General features: G+C 38.3%; 1 protein-coding gene across 12 annotated transcripts in view; it reads left to right on the forward strand.

Annotated features, from left to right (window-relative positions):
- The window catches only part of foxp1b (forkhead box P1b), a 196,968-nt gene that overhangs the window by 119,560 nt on the left and 52,507 nt on the right, over positions 1–24,901 (forward strand). For 9 of the 12 annotated variants that reach the window (XM_084129443.1, XM_084129454.1, XM_084129453.1 and 6 more), the window contains one exon: positions 8,404–8,499. In XM_084129443.1, the coding sequence (XP_083985569.1) occupies positions 8,404–8,499 (96 nt within the window). Of the gene's footprint in view, positions 1–5,189; positions 5,478–8,403; positions 8,500–23,619; positions 23,912–24,901 lie in introns of those variants that run through there. The other 3 variants (XM_084129444.1, XM_084129446.1, XM_084129445.1) reach the window with 3 other exon arrangements.

The raw sequence follows: 24,901 nt of genomic DNA on the forward strand, positions 1-24,901 counted from the left end.
AAAAGAAGGCAGAATTAGCAAGAGAAAGAAGAACTCAATTAATACAAACAGTCCTGATCTTCAGTACTCACATTCTCATGCCAGTGAAGGAGCATTCCTGTAGCGTATGAATTTTAATTAGGTGACGCTGACAGTGAATGGAGACTAACACTGTTTCACTTTTCACATGTATTTTTAGTTAGGATATTAAAGGAATAGTTCACCCAAATTGTTCAACTACAAAGAGTAATTCATTTTGTCAGTGGTATTTTATAAACAATTATTTCTGTTTCTATTTCCATATTCTGTTAGTTTAGTTTTGTCTTTATTATAGTTGAGGCCAGTTATTGGACTGCACTTGTGTTGCCTCTAAAACACTGTGAAAATTTAACTTTTGCAAGAATGGTTTTAAATGTATTCATTATTGAATTTACACTACCATTCAAAAGTTTGAAACTCACATTTTAAAATATATTAAAATAGAAAATGCTTATTTTAAATTGTAATAATATTGAACAATATTACTGTTTTACTGTGTTTTCATCAAACAAATGCAGCCTTAGTATGCATAAGAGAATTCTTTCAAAAGCATTTCCGTAAACCGCCAAACTTCTGAGCAGCAGTATATCTCTTTAAATGTTGCCCAGAAAGGACTCAAATGGGTTTGGAATGACACGTAATGTAAATGAGAGTGAATAAATAACATCGTTTTTATTTTGAGGTGTACTGTTGCTTTAAGGATCACTCTCACAGCCTACTTTGGCATTTTTAACTAAAAGGAGACAGCGATGGATTGGGACTGGATTAAAATAAGCGATTGGGAAAGCAGTATAGTGGTGTATCCGGATATATTTTTTTCCTTAAACTTTCTCATAAAACCTTGACAACTTTTAAACCTTCCCAGGAAGCCCTTAGGACCATCCTGCCCAAAAAAAAAGTCAATCTAATAACTGTGACATTTAAGAAAAAGCCCTCCAGCTCTGTGGAGAACAAGAAGATGTGCTTAGTCCACGACAGTGCTATGCGCTAATCTATTAGCAGACTTTTCTGTGTGCCGTGTCTGAGGAGCCCAATCTCCAGACCTCTTAACGCTGTGTAAACAGCCTCCTCTACTTCGCAATGGCCTCTGGGACACAGTTTCACCTGTACGCACATCTCCCATCAATTAAAGGCCCGATTAGTCCGAATCTCATTTTTCATAGTCAGGCCTGCCTTGATGTACACAAAACCAGACCCTCAGAGGTTAACACAAGCTGTTGTCTTTACATATGTCCAGCATTTACTGTCTCAGCAAAGTTTTCATATCAGTGAAAAACATTTTTTGTTCATTTTTGCCTCCTGACAAACATTAAACAGATCATTTTTTCTTTGGAGGTGTTTGTTATTTTGCTAAACTCTGGGGTTAACAGCCACTTTTACTAGTTAACAGTTCAAATCAATGGAACTGTGTGAGAAAGTCATTTTCTATGTAACTTATACAGTATGCTTTTAAATTTGACATTTCTGCTGTCATTGCCAGGCCCGATGAAATATGCAGACTTTTTTTGCATTTTTGGTGCTGAATTTGTGTAATATTTCTATTTAGCAGGTCAAACCACATGGGGGGATTTGTCATAATGGAATATGCCTTTAAAAAGCTTGTTACTGTTATTTAAACAGTACAACAATTGTGAAAACGGAATTTTATTTATTTATTCATTTTTAGGATTGTTATGTTTTATTATGTACTTTATCCAACAGATATTACAAATGATGTTACTTTTTTTTAGTTTGCATTTTTTATTTTTACTGTATTTAGACCGTTTTGACGTAAATGTTTGAAACTAACATACAAAACCACGGCTAGAGATGACAAGATTTTGTCTAATTGGAATTTTTATTCAATCTTAGTTACTGATATATACACTGCAAAAATTATATTCTTGATGGGTAATTTTGTCTTGGTTTCCAGTTTAAAACAATTTAAAACAATATACATTTACTTGAGAAGCAACACTGATTAAGATGATAACCTGAATAACTTTATTTTTTAGACTTCTTGAATAATTCTATATGATTATAAGTCTTGATATGTTATGCAGTGTTGCCACTCAAGTAAATTCTTAAGGATTTTTCGATATTTTAACTGAAAAACCAGTCAAAAAATATTTTTTTGCAATATTGACCTTGCGATAGCCGGTCTGGACTCCCCTATATATACACTGTATATAACATATAGAAACTTCCTCTATCATTTTCCATTTTTTTCTGGGTAAAGTGAATCCACATATAGGGATTTGTGTGCAAGCCATTCTGGTCTTAAAGGAGCCGTATGTAAGATTGTGGCCAAAACTGGTACTGCAATCACTTTCAAATTACTGTAGAGTGGTGTATCCCCTCCCCCTCTCCCCTGACTCGAGGTTGCCAGATAGGCTGCAGGATCCAGCACGAACGTTTGTAGCTGCAGCTGTCGTAACTAGAGCTGAGCTGGCAACCTGGATGCTGAAACTCTACTGACTTCGTGATTGGTAGATTGGTAGATAGGTGGAGGGTGGCGCTTCAGGCCAAAACACAACATGACAACATCAACATCAGTTGAGGGCTGCAACTTCACTTTTTAAATGACAATATCCTGGCCGGACTACTGTTGTCAGTGATATAAGTATTTGAAATGAACATGATTTCTTAATGTCTAGTGACATATCAGGGCCATCTTATGATTAATTGAAATACATTTCTTACATACAGCTCCTTTAAACATAGGGAACCCCCAAAGCCTGTACATTATCCACATGTGCTAGTGACATAAAGACACACACAAGTGCTGGCTTAGATATTATACTCTACACTCGAATGCAACACAACATGTAAACAGATGTACATATGCACAAGGATGCTGTATGTGTGGAAGTGTGAGCGTAGGAGATGACAAATAGGAAAAATATTGTTGTCACTGTCAGCGATTACGCAGGGGGCCTTGTTGGCTTCTCAAGGGTTGTTTTCTAATCACAAACACCTGGAGGGGTTATCGCGTGTGTTTGTGTGTGCGTCGGCGGAGCCATGACATCAAATAATCCTAACAAGGAATTTTAATGAAAGATTCGCAAGACATCAGATGTCCGGCGCTCGACGAGTCGCATGAGTCACTTTCAAGCAGTGTTACGGCGCAAGAATTAAAAGGACTAGACAGCCACTGCTGACCTTTTCTTTTGCATTAAGTGATTTTAATGAACGTGTTTTCTTTCACTTTTTTCCCCCATCCTATCCACTGTCATCAATATGTATTTTCGCTGATTAGCATCAAGTTGCCCATAGCGAGGCACGCTTGTGCTCCGCCGTCATCTGTTAGCATTATCTGTCTTTGAACCGTTTTTGTATCCGATCAGTTCAGCCTAATACGTCTCTTGATTCGCTATTGTAGCGCCCAGACAGCACGTTGTTCTCCTCACTTTAAACGTGCCTTCAGATGCCTGGCCTGTCATCGTCTGGCAGTTTATCGTGCTTGTGTCTGGAGCTGCTTTTAGCCTAGCGCGTCTATCAAACCCCCGCTACCTTTGAATGCCAGATCAAAAGATGAATTCCAGGCAAAGAGATGGAAAGGGGGAGCGCAAGGGGGCTGTTTGTGCATGTGTGTGTGTGTGCGTGTGTGGGGACGGGCGCTTTGTAAACATCACAGTGACAGCTCACAATGGGTCGCTTTACCCTCCGCCAGTCAGCCGCGCTCGCTAGCTTGTTAAACAGCAAATAATTCCTTTGCCCGGGGCCCGTGCTCACCTCGGAAACGGTGCCAAGTTCATCCTCTCTCTTCTCATTAGTTTTGATCCTGACAGAGTCTTTGAATCATCCCTTCGTTGCTCTTTTGTCTTAATTGCCTTTTTCCCGTCGTTTTCGATGAAGACGTATCTTTTAGCTAGCTGCATTAACAACAAGAAATTTGTTATTATTAATTAAGGTGCGCTTGTGAAGTCTTAGTTGATATAGAAGATGTTCTCAGCAGGAAGCAGACTTGTGGTTTTGCGTAGCCTAATGTTGGTTTTTTTAGACCTCCGTATCTCCTGATTGATCATCTGGTTTGTTTGTTGACAGCCTTTCTGACGCAATTAACAACTGAAAGCAACACATTGTACTTTATGTCCTCATCTTGAAGTGTCTCAATATCACATCCTGTTGACTCAAATATACTTGTTCCAGCACTGTCTCAGTGCAAACTGCGCACACCAAGTATTTTTATGTCATAAAAGTTTCTGTGTAAACAAAGCGCGTGCAGCGTCAGTGCTCATGCAGTAATCTTTATCTTACGGTTGAGGGAGCGTGTTTCTGTTTTATGTTCCGTCTGGCATAACCACCAGACCTGAGAGTGAGAGAGTGAGTCGTACGCAGCAAAGTATTACTTTTTATAAAAGAGGTCTGACTCATTTCAACATTTTTTATCTTTGGTCACATGGGACTTTGCAAAATGCTGAGAAAGAGCACCTGAGAGGAAACGCATAAATTAGTAATATATACACATGGTTTCTTGGCATATATATTTTTTTTCGATTGATTAAAAGAGATAAAACATAGAGAGAGGCATTAGATTCAAATCTTGTTTCCGCTTGTTTTCATTTGGGTTTAAAAACATTTAATAAAATAAACATGTAAGCATTTTTATTGACACTTTAATTCATTGCGACTTGTATGTATATCTGTGTGTGTGTATATAGATGGATGGATAGATAGATAGATAGATAGATAGATAGATAGATAGATAGATAGATAGATAGATAGATAGATAGATAGATAGATAGATAGATAGATAGATAGATAGATAGATAGATAGATAGATGTGTGTATATACACACACATAGTAACATTATAACATTATTGTAACATATAAAACACAAAATAATATACATTCAAGTATTCTGACAAATTAGTTTTTCAAACAGAACTTTTCAGAAGACTTTTTGCTAATCAAACCTACATGAGCACAAAATTTCACTTGTTTATATCCACGTGTCCCTGTCTTTTGAGTTCATACTGGATGGGTTTTCTCACATTTCTGCTAGTCACCCGAAATGAAGAGTTTCAGTCCATTCATGGCACTGGAAGACTTTAGTGTCATATTGTCATGCATATTTAATTAGGCTTCTATAAATAGGGTATTTATTTTTTCTGCTGCGTGCGAGCGCCTGGCTGGTCAGTGTGGGAGGGGGAGAGCGTGGTGCTGGTGGTTTGGGTGAGAGAGTGGCTTAGGGACTGTCCCTTTCAAATAAGCCTCCGTCATATTTAACGGGCCTCAGGTCAGCATGGAAATATCGCTCATTGATTTATTTGATGAAGAAAGTTTTTTTTTTTCTATTACTGGAATTTAAATCACAAAGAAATCGGAGGGCAGAGGAGCCGTTGGTATGTAATTCATAAACTGTTAAGTTCAGTCTGAATAGATCAGAGACCTTGTTTAAAACTTCAGCAGCACTTTCCTGATGTTGGGATCCTTCAGATATTCGGCACAGTATTCACGCAGCAAGGAACAGAAGGTTTGATGAATTTTCCCATATATAATTATTTAGGAATAATAATTGTAATTGTTTAGAGCAGAAATCTTACAAATTCATGCTTAAAACAAGAAAGAAAAAAAACTACTAAAAAGATAATTATATTTTCCGAAAATGTCTTTTACACTTTTTTTTTGTAATGAAAATTATTTTTGCAGCCTATCTCAAAAGGTCAAGGAAAATATGATTCATCTTGATATAACCCTTTTACTTCTGTGCTGTGTATATATATGGTAATATACGTTTTAATGTAATATAGTGTAGCGTGATGTGTTTTTGTCCATAATGATGACGGTCAGTGTCAGACGGCATTGAAGTGGCCCCTCTGTAGCCTGTTATTATATTCCTGCCTCATGATGTCATCCCACAACTCCAGTGCATGAGAAGGTCACTCACTTACACACACTCTCTCTCACACACAAACAGCTGGCTTCTCCAGCCCAGCACTTCAGTCCTCATCTCCATGGCTTCTTTATTGAGCTCTTAGAGAGCAGGACCAGACAGTAACCCTTTACTCTCTAATATAGCCCTGCACTTTATCTCAAAACCACCCCCTTTACCTCACTTTTTACATGAAGTGATGTAAATTTCATCTCATTCAATGCAAACCCACGTGTTTTGCACACTTTCTCGAGCCCTTTATGGCATCAGGTTGCTAATAACAAGCCACTAATGTCAGATAATATAGACTAAACTCCGCCCACCGAGAAGCCCAAGGGTTTTAGATGTTCCTGCGACTGTTTGTTGAATTGTGGGAGTTTTTGGTGTGATGAGGGTGGAAAGAATGAAGCAGTTATTTACTCAGATGGTTCTCTGGTGTAGGTGTGAGTCTGCCCCTGCTGTTCTATGGGAACACGCTGCTTGCTTTTCTTGGTATTGGTGCCCTTTTTTTCTTCTTTTTTTTTTTTTTTTTTTTTTTGCTCAACTGGAGAACTTTTATTTTTCCGAGCACTGCTGTTGCTTTTGTTTGCTCTGGATGGCATGTCTGATTATTTATGGTGGGGGGGGGAGGGAGTAGTCCAGCCAGTAAACATGTGACTGCACTGTATTTTGTTTTCCACTCACAGGGCCGTGTCCTTTGACAGATATTTTGAAGGCTAATAAACTTTTTATTTGCTTTATGATCAGGGGAAGGCGGGGGTAAGCAGATGAACAGATAAATGGAGAGAGAGAGAGAGAGAGACTGCATACCACACTAACATTTCTGTAGCATATAGTATGACAACGTAGTATGAAACATTCTATATGGATAGAATATCCAGACCAACTACTACAGTTGTCAAAAATTACAGTAGGCAACAGTATACAGTGCTGGGTAGAGTAAGTTTTTTACTTATTATTTACTCAGCACTCAGGAATTTAAGAGATTTTAACACAAATTTGAATTGTTTTTGTATTATATTACATTTAATTTATATTAAATTATAATAACAAAATATTATATTTAATAATACATTTATATTTATTTAATTAATTAATTAATTATAAATAATAAATGTATTACCATCTAGTTGATTTTTACCTTAGCAAGTACATTATTTGCTAAAAGTTTTTTTTTTAATTTTTTTATTTTTATGTGTGATCATTTGTTTCCGAGCTGATAACACTCATGGTGTCGTGTGACAACATTGTAGCGTATGTTTAATGCCATAATGTGTTAATTTCCTTTTTTTTAAATAAAAGTACTATACAGTATATACTAGGGTTGTCAAACGTACCGGTACAACTAAAATAATACTACTAAACTAGTAAACTAATTTCGACGTACCAAGCCTCGGGTATATTCAGTACCCGCTGATAAGATGCTGCTTTCAAACACTCTTGTTTACGTATGTTTGAGCACTCTCTGAGCGTCAAAGGTTTCTATTTAGAGTGTGTTTTTACAAGCGTTGAGCATTGTAGCCAATCACAATCATATCTGTTGAGCGTGTGAAGTCACGCAATGGCCTATCAACTGTGCTGCTCAATAAGTCATCAGAATCCACTTGATACCACTGAAAACACTCAAGGTTTTGTTTTGCTCAACGCGAGCTGCATGCTCACCAATCCTTTCGTTATAACCAACTGTAAACACGATTTAAATAAGAAATGTATTGTACAATTAAGACAGCTTGTTTTATTATAACAACAGTTTTCGCGAGAGTGCAGAATTCAGTGAGCTTGCGCTTTATACATTGACAGCCTTAAACAGTTATTATAAAGGGAGGATCTTCTCTTGCTTTTGGTTTAGTACCCATTCACAATTTGAATACAAGTTTAGTTTTTCATGCTGCTAAGTACACTGCAAAGTTTCTGGATTGACAACCGTATTTAAATACGCGATTGAATGGGAAACTGCGATGATTGACAGTGATAACCAACGGATGAGACAAAACAGGACAACATTTTCTTAAAAGTTCTTAAAAATTGGTACCGAGAACCATGAAATTTCACTGGTATTGGTACCGACTACTGAAATTTCGGTACTATGACAACCCTAGTATATACAGTAGTGTACAGTATGCTAATACTTTATTCTGAACATAGTCATATTAAACAACAGCTTGTGTCCTCCCTGTTCCCTGCAGCTGTAATCTATTCACTGAAAATGTTTTGTTAACTGTTTTGATTACCATTTTTGATAAAAGTTTCCTATCAACTTATTTTCACCTTCTTGTTTGTTTTGGGGACTAATAGTTGCACATGTGACCAAATGAAGCTGTACATTTGTTTGAAAACAGAAGAGATGGAAAAACAGTATCTTGTCCAGCTGTAAGAACATGGCATCATTTGGATTACATCTTTGACGTCAAAAAGCAGTAGGGCTGTTCTCAAGGGACTGTCAGTCCCCAAACACAACACTGTTGTTCATGAACGTTTGTTTTCTCACACCGTTTTTTTTTTTTCTCTGTATTTTTTTCTCACTCAGGCCTTACAAGTTGCACGGCAGATCCTTCTCCAACAGCAACAGCAAAGCAGCGCCCTCAAGTCCCCTAAAAATAATGACAAGCAGCCTGCACCACAGGTATGTGTGCGTGTGTGAAGCTCCGATGTTGCTCAAATGTTGCTTTCTGACTGCTCAGGAGACTTAATGGAGTTCTCAGAATGTTTTAGTAGAAGTGTCAACTGTCTCAGATGTTTCTCCTCAAATACGTTATGAGAAATACAACAGAAACAAATGAGAAAATTGCTGAAACACAATATCGACCTGTAAAATGTATGTGGATATAGGTCAGATGATGAATAGATTTTGGCATAATTAGGTGAGAAATGTTGTGGTTCATATTATCATCTTTGGTGTCTAAGATAATCTGAGCAATGTTTGAGACTGGATTTCTGGACCACTTTTCATGATTTTCTATTTCAAGTGTGATGAATATCAAGTGTGTGGCAATATCAGCCACAATTTAAGCTGTTTTTTGACCCATTATTCATTTAAAGATTTTAATACAAAGTTGGATTAATATATTTTTTATTATAATAAATATATAAAAAATTTAATTGTTATTCATAAATAATGCATTTATGAACAGCTAGTTTACATATTTTCTGATGTGTGTGTGTGTTTATGTGAGTGATCAGGCATTATTTGTTTACATTTATATATACAGTTGGTGGTACAACATGTACCTGTCAAAGCTTGACAAACAGGAAATTAAGGCAGACAGGGCTGAAGAGTTGGAAGCACATTAGCGTAGTGTTCTTTCATCATTCACAGTAATACTAACAAATCACGCACAATGAAATCCTGTCAGTTTTAGCACATTATGAGCACATGGATATCTAACGTGTGTGCAAGTGTGAAGAGCAAACAACATTAGCTTATTTAATAGAGGTACAGTAAGTATGGCATTCTATCTCTGTCTCTTTCTCTCTGATTTCACACTTAATTCTGTCATCAGCAGTTAAAGGGGGCGCCCGGGAGCATCCCTGTCTCCCGTCTCAGCCTCCGGGCTTTCTATTTGCCTATCCTTTGTGATGCAAAGCAAATCCGGCCCTTTTCATTTCCCCATCCGCGCCCCTTTAAAAGAGAGCAGCTAGCCGTGTCTGATGCAATATTTACGTTTATTTGAGATCATTCTCGCTCAGATCCTTATCTTTGTTTGAGCAAGGTGGATGTTGTTTGTTTCATGGTGGAATCGCAGGAGACCAAGGGGCATATTTGTTAATTAACGCACATCCCTGCTTTGAGTGAGTCTGTTTGTGTGTGCAATCACTATATAGGCAGGTTTTTTCGTGGTACTCGGTAATGAAACAGACAAATTATGCATTTTCTAAGCAATTGGACTGAGGAAAAGGAGGAAAAACATCTTAGACTTGCGTTGAAGGAGTGACTTGAACATCAAAGGGGCTTGGAGTTTGGCTCTTTTCACCCAAAACACAACATAGCAACGTGCTAAAAAATACTCTAGCTACCACATAGCAACACCCTAGAATCATGACGCAAGTTTTCTGCTGGCATGCACCACTCACATTTTCTTCATCAAAACTAGTTTTTACTGAGGTGTTGTGGTAGGGCTGCACGATAAATTGAAATAAATCCAACATTGCGATATGCCCTAGTGCTATTATCAAATTGCAAAGGCTGTGATTAAATGTAATGAATATATGCGCTGCATGTTTCAGAGTGAAGCGAGGAAACTGTTCTTTCACACGCGAGCAGCTCATGATCCGGTGTTTTCAGCGTCTCAGAGCGGATCACAGGAAACAGGGAACTCATCTCTGCATCTTCTCTGAGTTTGGCTTGCTTATAATGTGTGTTTGGGAACATGCAACATGTGCCAACCATCTTCTCAAACTTGTAATGAGAAGCTCTTATAAACTTCTGTTGTCAACAAAAAAGAAGCTGCAATTTTCTGACAATATAAAAGCTTAATGATTTAACATTTGAAAGTGATGAAATTAAGGCAACCATACATTTTAGCATTGTAATTTTACAGTTGCACTGTGAAATAAAACTAGTAGTACTTGTATATTTTCCTTAAATGCTCTTCTTTTTTCTTTTTTCTACAGTGAAATATTACAATAGTTATATTTCTTATTATAGTCATCACGAATATAGTGCAGTATCACAATTTTTATCAGAAAAAAAAAAAAACTACAATTTTAACCCCCAAAATCACGCAGCCTCGCTTTGTGGCATATCAGTATCATGCCATGTATTAAAAAAAAAAATTATAGATATCACTGGAAATAAGCCACAAGGGAAGAAATACGGTATCTGTGACCTTTAGGTTCTGTGTGAATTTGCTGGCATTGAGATAAAGTCGAGAGGATCAAGCTAAACCGCTTCACTCATCAGGCTGAGGGGTCAGCGGCCGGCAGATTACACTATCCGGACTGTTAGTAAGTAGAGGAGGAGCAGACCAGCCTCAGCACACAAAGACAGAATTAAAATTCTAATTTATTTATGTATACAGAGAGCATGGCCAACCTGTCACTCACACCAGTGAAAAAGAAAGCATGTGTGTTTTTGTCTTTCTCCCTCATGCTCTCTTCTCTCTTTCTATGACTGTGTTCAAGATGGAATCCTAGCGTACTGCATAATAAGTACTGTATACTGCTTGCTATTTGTTTTTAAGTTTGCAAATCAGTATGATAGAACAAACATTTCAAACATGTAGCCTACAGTATGCTATGTTGTATGTCTCTTGCTGGTGCAGTACTCCTTAATGTGAAGTTTTTGGCTGCGCCCAAAAGCTGAAAAATGCTTCGGAGGATGTATTCCAAGGTAGGAACGCATCAAGGAACGCCCAAATTCAGTGTTGGCTTCACTTCCTGTCTCCTGTGATCCCTTCATCTAATCGTTTTTCGAAGGCAGCATAGATATATCCTTCGCTGCCTTTGATATCCCACAATCCTGTGCTTTCCATTCAGTGACATGTTGAGCTACAAATTAAAGATGGCATCTGAAAGTTGTGGTTGGTGGTCAGTTTGTGTGTAAATGTACGTTTTTGACCAACGTTTTCCACTTCTGATGTAATTTCTAGCGAGAAATTACTATCATAGTAATTAAATATTTGCTTACTAAATCACTAAAGCATGCTTTATTTTGCTATAGATCATTAAACCGTTTTGCTGCCTCAGAAGTCTGTCTGAAATCAGTTTTGAGTACTTTCATGCGTAGACAAAGTCATTGCCTATACAGCAGCAAGGCAACAAGTCAGCTGCCTAAGTTTTCAGACGCAGCCTTTAAATCAAGTGGTGAAGTTGAGCACAGTGCATTATGGGATAGTTCCCAGTGTGGTGTGCTTTGTTGTACATTTTGGCACATTCGTTCTTTGCATATAGAAAATATTCTGACACTGCATAGTATGCATATTATATACTGCAGAAATAGTATGGAAGTATGCCATTCTGGACAGAGCCTGCATCTTTTTCTCTCCTTCGTTCCGTCCAATAACTCTTTAGCTCATTATATTATCTGTGCACCCAATAGCTCTTGCTGTCTTGTGTGATATACTATCATTAGATGCTGATCTATATTAGGTGTTATTGCTGTATTGAGGCGCCAGAAGCCAGTGTCAATTTGCTTTCCTTACTCTAGAGCGTTTTATTTGATTTGTGACCGTTTTCTCACCAATTCAACATTTCAGTCACCCTCCACCTAAGACTTTGAAGATTTAAGTGTTTGCACATTATTTATTTTGGTCAGCAGTGAGAAATGTAATTGTAGCACACTAATTGTTAATTGTTGGGCTTATAGGGATCACAGGGTATGGCAGTAAACTCATGGGAACCTTTGCTAATCGATGGGCGTCTCTAACATACAGTAAGTAGTGCATTGGATGCTGGACAATTACAGTGAGGAAAATAAGTATTTGAACACCCTGCTATTTTGCAAGTTCTCCCACTTAGAAATCATGGAGGGGGCTGAAATTGTCATCGTAGGTGCATGTCCACTGTGAGAGACAATGTAAAAAAAAAAAAAAACCAGAAATCACAATGTATGATTTTTTAACTATTTATTTGTATGATACAGCTGCAAATAAGTTTGAACACCTGAGAAAATCAAATGTTAATATTTGGTACAGTAGCCTTTGTTTGCAATTACAGAGGTCAAACGTTTCCTGTAGTTTTTCACCAGGTTTGCACACACTGCAGGAGGGATTTTGGCCCACTCAGATCTTCTCTAGATCAGTCAGGTTTCTGGGCTGTCGCTGAGAAACACGGAGTTCGAGCTCGCTCCAAAGATTCTCTATTGGGTTTAGGTCTGGAGACTGGCTAGGCCACGCCAGAACCTTGATATGCTTCTTACAGAGCCACTCCTTGGTTATCCTGGCTGTGTGCTTCGGGTCATTGTCATGTTGGAAGACCCAGCCTCGACCCATCTTCAATGCTCTAACTGAGGGAAGGAGGTTGTTCCCCAAAATCTCGCAATACATGGCCCCGGTCATCCTCTCCTTAATACAGTGCAGTCGCCCTGTCCCATGTGCAGAAAAACACCCCCAAAGCATGATGCTACCACCCCCATGCTTCACAGTAGGGATGGTGTTCTTGGGATGGTACTCATCATTCTTCTTCCTCCAAACACGTTTATTGGAATTATGACCAAAAAGTTCTATTTTGGTCTCATCTGACCACATGACTTTCTCCCATGACTCCTCTGGATCATCCAAATGGTCATTGGCAAACTTAAGACGGGCCTTGACATGTGCTGGTTTAAGCAGGGGAACCTTCCGTGCCATGCATGATTTCAAACCATGACGTCTTAGTGTATTACCAACAGTAACCTTGGAAACGGTGGTCCCAGCTCTTTTCAGGTCATTGACCAGCTCCTCCCGTGTAGTTCTGGGCTGATTTCTCACCTTTCTTAGGATCATTGAGACCCCACGAGGTGAGATCTTGCATGGAGCCCCAGTCCGAGGGAGATTGACAGTCATGTTTAGCTTCTTCCATTTTCTAATGATTGCTCCAACAGTGGACCTTTTTTCACCAAGCTGCTTGGCAATTTCCCCGTAGCCCTTTCCAGCCTTGTGGAGGTGTACAATTTTGTCTCTAGTGTCTTTGGACAGCTCTTTGGTCTTGGCCATGTTAGTAGTTGGATTCTTACTGATTGTATGGGGTGGACAGGTGTCTTTATGCAGCTAACGACCTCAAACAGGTGCATCTAATTTAGGATAATAAATGGAGTGGAGGTGGACATTTTAAAGGCAGACTAACAGGTCTTTGAGGGTCAGAATTCTAGCTGATAGACAGGTGTTCAAATACTTATTTGCAGCTGTATCATACAAATAAATAGTTAAAAATCATATATTGTGATTTCTGGATTTTTTTTTTTAGATTATGTCTCTCACAGTGGACATGCACCTACGATGACAATTTCAGACCCCTCCATGATTTCCAAGTGGGAGAACTTGCAAAATAGCATGTTCAAATACTTATTTTCCTCACTGTAACAGACAATAACTCTTATATTTCTTCATTAGTCATACTAGGAGATTTAAAAAAATTAAATTAAATGGGGGGGGGGATCTTTATTAATATGACACACAACATAGAACACCATAAACATCTGGTGTAGTGACAGACCGGAGCAAAGGCTAAACACACTCGGCTGGTCAAAAAAAAAAAACGTGAGTAAATCACTGACAAAATGACACGCATAATTAAGAGTCCATGCCACTTTACCACTTTACACCTACAGCAGAGAAGAGAGAGTCAACAAGAGAAAGAGAGAGAGAGGAAGATCGAGAGAGTGCAACTCCCTCCTTGCTAATTACGGTTATCACTGAAATGGTAGGGCTTGAGTCATTAGTTCCATGTGCATTTAATTAGAGGCAGTCTGAAATTGGATTTAACTTATTACTTTTTCATGGATCGCTTTCTTGTCATCACTTCAAATTGGATTGCAGCCCCAGGTAACTAATTATGCCCGCCACAGGATCAGGAGTGGAGAAATAGGTAATTAGGAACAACACTTGCGGACCTTCCTTGATAGTCCACCCTTTCCATGAAATGAGGGAAAATAAAAAAAGACCAAAAACAGAGAGAGGATTATTTGCGGCAATGCTGTAAAAGCAGGTGTGGTTGACTGTCCGTTGCCGCAAGGGATGATGGGTAGGGAGCTGCCACCTATGGAGGATTACAGCTGGGTTGGCTGTGTTATTTTGACATGATTTTCACCTGCCAGCATAATGCCCGTACTAGACACATTGTGGTTTAGTTGATCATTGCACAGTTTAAATGTAATGCCTATTCTCATGCACTCGTGAACTTTTGCCGGTAAAGGCCGCTTGAGCGTAAACTTTTGGCGTTCACGCTTGACTTGGCAAGAATTTATAGCAAAACAAACGTGGTGTCAATAGGCAGCTTGAAAAGAGAGGCTGTTTGTTTCCTTGGAAAGTGTTGGCGCTTGTTGAGATCAGCTGGTCTGTTCGCTTATTTTTGGTGTAAACATGTGCAAATCATCTGGAGTTTGTTGCTGTACAAAAACTCAATGATAGAGAAGCTTCAGCAAATGTGCTTGTTGCGAAGTGTGCTATTAGTTATCTAAGCTGTCAGACCTTTTGTCAGGTTGACACTAAAATGCATGAATAATCTCATAGACTTTCAGTGAAGAAGGGACTTTTCTAGGGATCCGAATGTTATCGAGATTTAGACCAGTAAGCAACAATTCAGATCACAATTTAAAAGGCAATGCGAAAACACTCAGAACACACTAGCAGTCTCATAGACAGCCATTCAGAACATCTTAGCAACTGTATAGCAACACCCTGGCAACCACTCAACATAATACTGCAACATAGTAAATGGTTTAAATCTAATTGTAAAAATGATGACCTGACCTGACCTGACCTGACGTGTGTGTGTGTGTGTGTGTGTGTGTGTGTGTGTGTGTGTGTGTGTGTGTGTGTGTGTGTGTGTGTGTGTGTGTGTGTGTGTGTGTGTGTGTGTGTGTGTGTGTGTGTGTGTGTGGATGGATGGATGGATGGATAGATACGCCAATATGTAAGATAAATAATATAACAAATTTACAAATAAATGTTTACATTTATTTAATTATTTTTCGTTTGACTAACCTTTAGCAATTTAATGTTGGACCCTGTTCACAGGATTCCACTCCTACATTAAGACACCAGCAGCTGAAGTAGTTTTGGAGCATTTTATAACATTCACTGTTCATTAAATGTCCTCTGTTGTGAACTAGACTCGCTTGTTCTTTTGGGCCTCAATGGTCATAAATGTCAGTTTTTTTTTTCAGTGTTTTGATGATGTCACAGGAAGTAATCAGTAGAGCTGTTTTGCACAATCTTTCTCCTTCTGTTTCTCTTTGCCTTTCTTTCATGATCATATGCAGTCGTTGGGAGGGCAAGTGGAGGTCAAGCGATAATGTCCTCTCACTTTAACAAATGATGAAGGGACCGCACCACCCCCCACCCCCCCCACCCCCTCCCTTCCACACACACACGCGCAGACAGACTGCAATTCCTCGTCTTCATAGAGTGCTACATGACACAGTGCAGAAGTCAGGCTTTGGCTCTCCTTCACTAATACCCTCTTTCTTCTCTGCAGTTTTTTCCCCTCCAGTCTTTTTTTGAACTACCGTGTTTTTTTTTGTTTTTTTTTTGGTGGAGACCCATGGCATTGTCCTGACACATGTATACCACAGTGTAACAATCTGTAACTCATTAGCGGTGTGGTGTGCTGGGGCTCGCTGGAGCTCGGCCAGAGCTTCCAGCCTCTCTTACAGACAAACCCAGCACAGCATATACAGTAGAGCCCAGCTCAGCCACGAGAAGCCAGACGCGGGCTGTGAAGTCTGTCAACCCAGCGCTGATCTGGACATGACAATGAGGCTGTTTGCAATCCAACAACTCTTGATAATGTCAGTGTGAATGGGAGTTTAAATGTTTGGGATCGGTAAGGAAAAAAAAAGTCTCTTATGTTCAGCAAGGCTGCATTTTTTTGATAAAAAATATAGTAAAAAAAAACGGAGGGGAAACCGGTAATATCGTGAAATATTAATAGAATTTAAGATAATTGTCTTCTATTTTTATATACTTTAAAATGTAATTTATTCCTCATTTTAAGCATCAGTCGCATGATCCCAAATCATTCTAATATGCTGATTTGGTCCTCAAGAAAAATCTCTGATTATCAGTGTTGAAAATTATGGAAGCTTGTTTCTGCCACGTAATAAAACAATATAAGAGATAATTGCGACTTTTTATCTCGCAATTCTGACTTTGAGGGAAAAAAAGTCCGAATTGCGAGATAAAAAGTCGCAATTACCTTTTTTATTCTGTGGCAGAAACAAGCTTTCATAGAAAATGGTTGTGCAGCTTAATATTTTTGTGAAAACCTTGCTTCTTTTTTCAGGATTCTTTGTTGAATTAAGTTCAGAAGAACAGCTTTAATTTGAAACAGAAATAATTTCTAACATTTTAAATGCCCTTACTATCACTTTTTATCAATCAAATGCATCATAATAAAGCAGCATCCACATAGACACCCAAGTATTTATAAGATGACACTGTTTCAATCTGAATGTCTTTCCGTTTATAATAAGTGAGTTCCTTTCACACCACTCAACCCATCTGTCTACAACATGATGAATACTAGAATCATCTTCAATACCTAATAAAGACAACAGCACAGAACAGCTAAGATATTCTCCAGAAAGTCACTTTTTGTGTCTCACAGAAAAAAGAAAGTCAAATGGTTTTGGCAGCATGAGGATTAGTAAATGATGACACAATCGTCTTTTTTGGGCGAACTATTACTTTAAAGTCATAATCGTTTTGCTGCTTTTTTTCGCTCTGAAGGACCTCAGAAGGAACCGTCTGCGTATTTCTCATTCCTCCATCTGTGGCTGTAGCCACATATCATTCCTGTTCTCTTCAGCCGTTTGTTTTTTCTAGTCATATTGTAAGAATGCATTATGTGTAATGTGTAGATGAGAAACAGGTTTGGATGATGCTGTCACGATGAGGTCATCACGCTTTTTTCCAGACCGTCTGGCTCAGCCAGTGAGTAACGTCCAACCATCAGATTGCTGTCGCATCAACTCCGAGCGCCAACCCTTAAAGCAACAGTGCCATTTTAGAGACCTTTTCACTTCAGTCATGTTTCTTTTCTCCCCCCGAGCAGCCCACCAGCCCCTTCTTCTTGTCTCCTCCCCTTCTCCCCTCATCCCTCAAATCTTTCCATCTTTTCATCCGTTTTCCGCCACGGTATGCAGATGTGTGGTCCGTGTTGCTATGACTGATTCATTCGTCCTGCGGGGAGTTTATGAATATATGTGATTAGGTCGTATTTGAGACTCCAAAACACTAACAGCAATATGAGAAGCTTGGTGAAGTCTCTTGTGTGAAGCCACATCTGACGGCCTGTGGGTTCACTGGAGAACTGACGGTTGTCAGTGGTTAGCATGAGAGGCTTGGGACAGAGGAATATGGGCTATTGTGATCAGCACGTGTATGTTTAACTGCTTTTAGTAGTTGAGCTCTTTCTCGCTCGCTCTCTTTTTCTTATTTTTTTCTAAAGTATTAATATTGTCATTGAGAGTAGACAAAACCCATATGGTGTTGGTTTATATTTATTACAGATGTTAAAATACCTTGCTGTGGCCTTGTGCTGCTTTGTTTGGAAAGGTCGACTGAGTTTAGTAAAGCAAAGATGTTCACTAGATGTTCGCTTGCATTTGGCTGACACTCCTTGCGCATGGCAGTACATTTTTTCTTTGATCTCAGAGGATGCCAGAATGTATAATGAATATATTAAAGCAGATTCCTTAACTTAATATTTTATTTTATTTGTGATAAACCATTTAAGATTAAAATACTACTACATTTATTATTACATTTAGTTTAATATATTATGTGTAATTAGTATTTATTTAAATTATCTACATATTTCCAATATTTTATTTGTTAACTACCGTTAAAATGATTGTTATAATGATAGTTTTTTGGTTACACTTTATTTTAAAATGATGTAGTAACATTGTTCTTACTCAAATAAGTACTGAGTAACATTAATTAACTACTGTACTTACTATAGAGTTACAGTTAGGATTAGGATATGGTTTATGCTTAGTTACTTGAAATTATGCATAATTTACTGTTATTACTATAGTAAGTACATGTAGTAATATGTAACTACGTCACCTTAAAATAGTGTTAATACTTTTATTCAGCAGTTAAAAAAAAAAAAAAAGATTCAAATAAATGCTGTTCTTTTGAACTTTCTATTCATTAAAGAATCCTGAAAAAATGTGTATTACAATTTCCACAAAGTTATTAAGCAGTCCGACTGTTTTGAACATTGATGATAATAATAAGAAATATTTTTGGAGCACCAAATCAGCATATTAGAATGATCACCGGAATCAATTACATATTTTATTTTATTTTATTTTATTTTATTTTATTTTATTTTATTTTATTTTATTTTATTTTATTTTATTTTATTTTATTTTATTTTATTTTATTTTATTTTATTTTATTTTATTTTATTTTATTTATTTTTACAGTAAATATTTTATTTATATACATACATGCATACAGTAAATATTATATATATATATATATATATATATATATATATATATATATATATATATATATATATATATATATATATATATACATATATATATATATATATATACATATATATATATATATATACATATATACATATACATATACATATACATATACATACATACATACATACATACATACATACATATATAATATTTACTGTATGTATGTATATAAATAAAATATTTACATATTTATTCATATATTTACATATACACACACAAACCGTAAATAGGGCCTCCTTTTGCAGCCAAACATCATCAGTTAATCTTGGGAATGACCGATACATGTTTCACCCCACGTGTGATGCTGGTGGAGGAAAAGGTTTTCTGGCTTACTCCTCCAAAATACCCCAAAGTGGCTCAAAAATATTCAGATCTGGTAACTGTGCAGGCCATGGGAGATGTTCAACTTCACTTTCATGTTTATCAAACCATTCTGTCACAAGTCTTGCTGTGTGTATTGATGCATTATCATGCTGATACATGGCACCCCCTTCAGGGTACAATGCTTGAACCATTAGTCCTCCGGAATGGTTTGGTAGTGACGCGCCCATCAAGCACAGCAGGGAAAGCCTTGATATTACAGACCAAACCATCACTGATCCACCGCCATGCTTCACTCTGGACCGCAACAGTCGGCTGTTAAGCCTCTTTGCGGCTTCTCCACACCGTAATGTGGGAAAGACAGTGAAGGTGAACTCATCAGAGAACAATACGTTTCACATTTTCCACAGTCCAAGATTTGCACTGTTGGGACCATTGACACCAACATTTGGCATTGGCAAATGTGACCAAATGTTTGGCAATAGCAGCCTGACCATGAATATTGACTTTGTGGAGCTCCCAATGAGCAGTTTTTTTTTTTTTTTTTTTTTTATGTATATACAATCCAGGTTAGTCCCTGGACATCCCTTTCAGACAGCTTCCTCTTGCGTCGACAGTAACTCCTGTTGGATGTGGTTCGTCCTACAGTACGTGTTGGTACGCTGATGTTACCCTGGATATTATCGTTCTCGATGCACCACAAAGACTCGCCGTCCTGGTCACAGATGAGCCAGCTTCTCGCTGTGCACCAACAGTTTTTCCTCCTTTGAACTCTGATATGTCTCCCATTATGTTGTGTGGATTGCAGTATTTTATGGACAGCTGCTACTGCTCTGCTAATTCAACCTTCACACTCTGCTCTTACTGATGGAATGTAAAATCAGTGAAGATTCGCCACCAGGCCACGCATATATAGCCATGAAACCTCCAATACTAGTTTCATTGTCCAACCGGTATTAATATACACATTTCGGTAGCACTTTATTTTACAGTCCAGTTCCCCATGTACATTCTATGTACATGTTATAGTTATTACAATTACTGGGTAAAAACTAGCCCTAACCTAAACCTAACCTTAGCCCTTGTGGTTACCTTAAATGAACCAGTACTTTCTTAGGTAAATAGACTGTAAGTACGCATAGGTGTGCGTACTGTAAAAAAAACAAAAAAAAACAATTAAATGAAAAAAACTACATAAATTAAATGAAAAGATTTTTTTTTACAGCAGGTAGTGATTTTTTTCGTTTTTTTTCTTACACTGTTCAAATATGGTAGCTTGTTTCTTAAGATTTTGTGTTTCTTTCCTCTGATCGAAATGTTTTGATGACGCCTCCAAAAAATAGTGTCTGATTCAGAGCGTGTCCTTTTTTTGAGTCAATCACAATAGAACATAAAGAAAACAACATTCCCCCACCCACTTCATTTATGTCCAACATCACCAACAAAAGCTCGTGTTTTGACTGAAGTCAAAGCCGCAGCGAAGCACAGACCGTGGTGGAACACTTTTCGCTAACGTATCAGCACAGGATTAGCAAAACAGGATCTGCTCGATATTAAGCAGCTTTTGTCATAGTGCAAATTGCTAAATGCACATGTAATCATTTCAGAGTTTGTGGCTTCTGTAGTGATTGTCTGTTCCTCATTACCTGTGCCAAATATCAACACCGCACACATACTGTACTGAAACTGCTGCCGTCATGATAGTCAGAGGTCAGAGATGACTGTTTGGTCTCTGCTCATTCATTAATAGAAGTGACATTCAAGATGCGTGTGCGTGTGTGTGTGTGTGTGTGTGTGTGTTGGTCCTTCAAAACGAAGGTTGTTGCCTACAGCACCAGCTGTTTTCTGTTAACATCACACCTGTTCATGCTAAAACCTGTAAACAACGGATTACGTTTAGTCACAGGACAGCGTTACTAATGAGTTTATTTAGACCCACACAAAGGTCTAAGAACGGTCTTTAAACAAAGAGATCTCGTCATAGTAGTAGTACTAGAACCCGTCACATCTGTAGTGGTTTTGTGATGACTCTTCACGAGAGGATTCGAATGACTGTGCGGTTCAAATGCTAAACTCAAGCAGGTTACCAGCAAACACTTATCTGGGATCAGTTTCCCCCCCCCCCCCGGCCCATTGTCACCCTGACAGTCATACGGGGAACCGTAGAGCCGATCTGAGATGGAGCGCGTTATTGTTTGTGTGTCAGTCTTGCAAAGGAGTCAACCTGTGCTTTCCAATTATCTGTAACAAGACATAAATGAATAGTGTTGGTTCTGTGACTCACAAAGTGATGGAGTGAATAAACAGCAAGATCTATTAGACGGCTTGGATAGAAAGAGTATGGGTAATTATGGCGTACAGGCCTGAACACAGCACAGATAGATGGAGAGAGAGCGAGCGAGAGACAAGAGGAGGAGGCTTGAACTGTATGTCTGCTAAATTTATCATGAGCCCTTTGGGAGCAGTGAAATGAGAACAGTGGCCTATTACTGCTAAGAAGGTGTTTTATTGAGAATATGCCGACATTCTGCCCAGGGGAAACGGCATGGGAGAGGGGGTACGACCGTGTGTGTGTGTGTGTGTGTGTGTGTGTGTGTGTTATGCGTTATGTGTGCGTACATGCACGGCTGCTTGCCTTTTTGCCCTTGCTTGAGCATGTGTTTTTTTTTTCATAAGTGTGTCTATGTGCCCTGAGAGTGTTTATCAGAGAAACAATGAAGTATTTCATTGTATCATTCATGTATAAACTTTTAACTCTTCATTTTCTTTAGGTCAGTAATTAAGACAGTCAGTCTCTTGTAGACTACAGAAACTGTTGTTTACAGTCCCACAAACTGACACTACAATGTTTTTTTGGACCCATTCAACATAAATTCCACTATGTGAATATGATCATTATTTTGTGTTGTTGTTTATGTACAGTACCATAGCATGATGTATTATTATTTGATACTACCACAATATTTTCTTCTAAGGGTATTCATTTAATAATCATACATGTTGTTTATTTTTATTTATTTTTGCGCTTGTTTTTATATTGCTATTGTAATGTCTTTACTGTTTCATTTTGATTTTCAAATTATTATAATCTTTCATACATTAAATGTATTATTAACATAATGCAAAATAAAAAAAAGTACTATTATCTTGTCTAAATATGATTTTTTTTCTTTTTTTTTATTACATGCAGGAGTTAAAAATAATGCTTATATTCTAATTTAAAAAAAACCTATTGACTAAGGCAGTAAGTATAAAATAACACACACCGCGGCTGCGAACGGTTGGAAGTGCTCAGAGCTAGCAAGTGATTAAAACATCACCACCTTCTCACTTTTTTTTTTATTATTAAAAAAGAGGGAAGTTTAGCCTTGGGTTTTGAGTGTGTAATATAAAATGTACCAGTAGAGGGCGAAGCAACTTTTCTGTGTTTTCCCCCTCTTTTTTTATATAAAAAAAGTGAGAAGGTGGTGATGTTTTAATCACTTGCTAGCTCTGAGCACTTATGTTCTAACCGTTCGCAGCAGAAGTGGAGCTGCGGTGTGTGTTATTTTATGCTGTGGAAATTAGTGGATTTGGAAGGAGTTGGACTGTGAATTGAACCCACACACAGTCAGTCTGTGAATTGAAACAGCAGCCTTTTCAATATTTAAAGTTTGACTCTGATCAAATAGATTAGAATGTAGGCTACACTTTAAAGTATCTGAAAAATTGTAGATTTATCCTAAAATTTTATATAAAAACTAGCCTATTTTACATTTAAATAACTGTCATTTATATATTTGTAATATGAAAGAAAATGCAAAATCCTCCCTTTTTTCTTATTAAAATGAAGAGCTGTTACTATAAACAATTGCACTTTATAAGAACAACAACTTGCAGATGCTCTCGGTTTCTTTCTCTCTGTCAGATAGGCTAGTGTTTGTTTATCTGTTGTTTAATTAAAGGGTCTCTTTTCTTCACTCTTCCATTGTTTCACCAGCACGAACAAAACCTTTACTAGGGTCAAAGGGTTAATAGCCATCAACTGTGCTGCTTTTTTCTTTTTGTTTTGTTTTGGTTCTTTTTGTTCTCTCTCTCTCTCTCTCTCTCTCTCTCTCTCTCTCTCTCTCTCTCTCTCTCTCTCTCTCTCTTTATTTTAATACGGTGTCCCACACAAAGGCATTGCTTCACCTGCCCCCTCCTCCTCCAAACACACACACACACACACGGCCTGCGGCGGCCCCTGCCGCTGCTTGTGTCCCCATTTGAATTGATTATGTTTAGAGGGCTGCTTGTGATTGGTGGAGAAAGGGCGTGGTTGATTGGATAGTTTTGTATCTTGTCAGCTAGGGAGCAACCTTGCGCGTGCAATCTGTCCATATCCCCGGGAAAAAGGCTCGAGACGCGGCAGCACACGCACACGCTCACTGTAAACGCCTCTCTCTCTCGCTCGCTCGCTCTCTCTCTCTCTCGCTCTCTCTCTCGCTCTCCGCTCCGCGACTCGTGTCTTCTCATCTTCCGCGATCCTCCAAACGGCCCAGCTTCACTCTGTTTACCCTGCCAGCCAAATGGAGTTTGTCAGGTTTGTCAATATGATTGATTCTGTAATTTTTCAGTGAAAGAGCTGTTTCTGTTGCCGTAGAAAAGTTTTACAATGCATTGCGTCCAGGGGAAAAGGAAAAGAGGCTGATTTCTCTGCGTGCTGTTTGTATTAGTTTCTATCATGCTGGTTGGTTAGGAGACACTGTGTAAACACTGTGATGCGATTACAAGTGGATGTTTGAAGCTTCTCCTTTCACTTACAGCTTACAAGCGCAGGATTTTTACGAGGCTTTTGTTAAATGTCATTCTGTGCTGTACATATGTTTTTTTAAAAGACTTTTATAGTTATGCAGAAACTTATGCAGCTTTTTTCAGTTGTAAAAATGTTTTTAGATTGCACATGCTATTCAATGTTGGATTTAATTATAATTTAAAGAGATTGTTTAGTTCTGTGTTGCATCCTTGTGTGTGTGTGTGTGTGTGGGGGGGGGGGGGGGGTGGGGGGTTGGGGGGTTGCTCCCCTTCACGATTTGACACTTGTATCATGGGCCCTCCTGTGTGTGTGTGTGTGTGTGTGTGTGCGCACATGCCAGTGGTGTGATCACTGAAACTAAGGCAAAGTTTTGACACTCTCCTTTACTAGTTTTGAATGCAGTTATTTTCTTTGATTGCTTGTTTTAAAGATATACAAGTTTAAAATAATAGTTTTATATTTTAGTGATGCATTTAAATGTTATTAAAGGAAATGATTTAAATGCTGAGATGCAATAGTTAGGACAAGAGTTTGTGGTTGTCATCATTTTTCAGAATGTAATGATTGTGAAGTTTGGGACTCGAGGTCAGGGGGGGGTGCTTCAGTTCGAGGATGGCAGGAGAGGATTGAGAGGGGGAACGACTGGACGTGTGGAAAGTAAAGGCTAAACAGGGAGCCCCGCGGAGGGTAACGCCACACAGCTGTGACCACCGGGCCCCTTCGTTTAGAAAGCGTGAGAGCTGATTGGGCTGACAGTTTGTAATCAGACTTGATTTA

This window comes from Abramis brama (genome assembly GCF_963993115.1).
Source record: "Abramis brama genome assembly, chromosome: 11".
NCBI lineage: Eukaryota > Metazoa > Chordata > Actinopteri > Cypriniformes > Leuciscidae > Abramis > Abramis brama.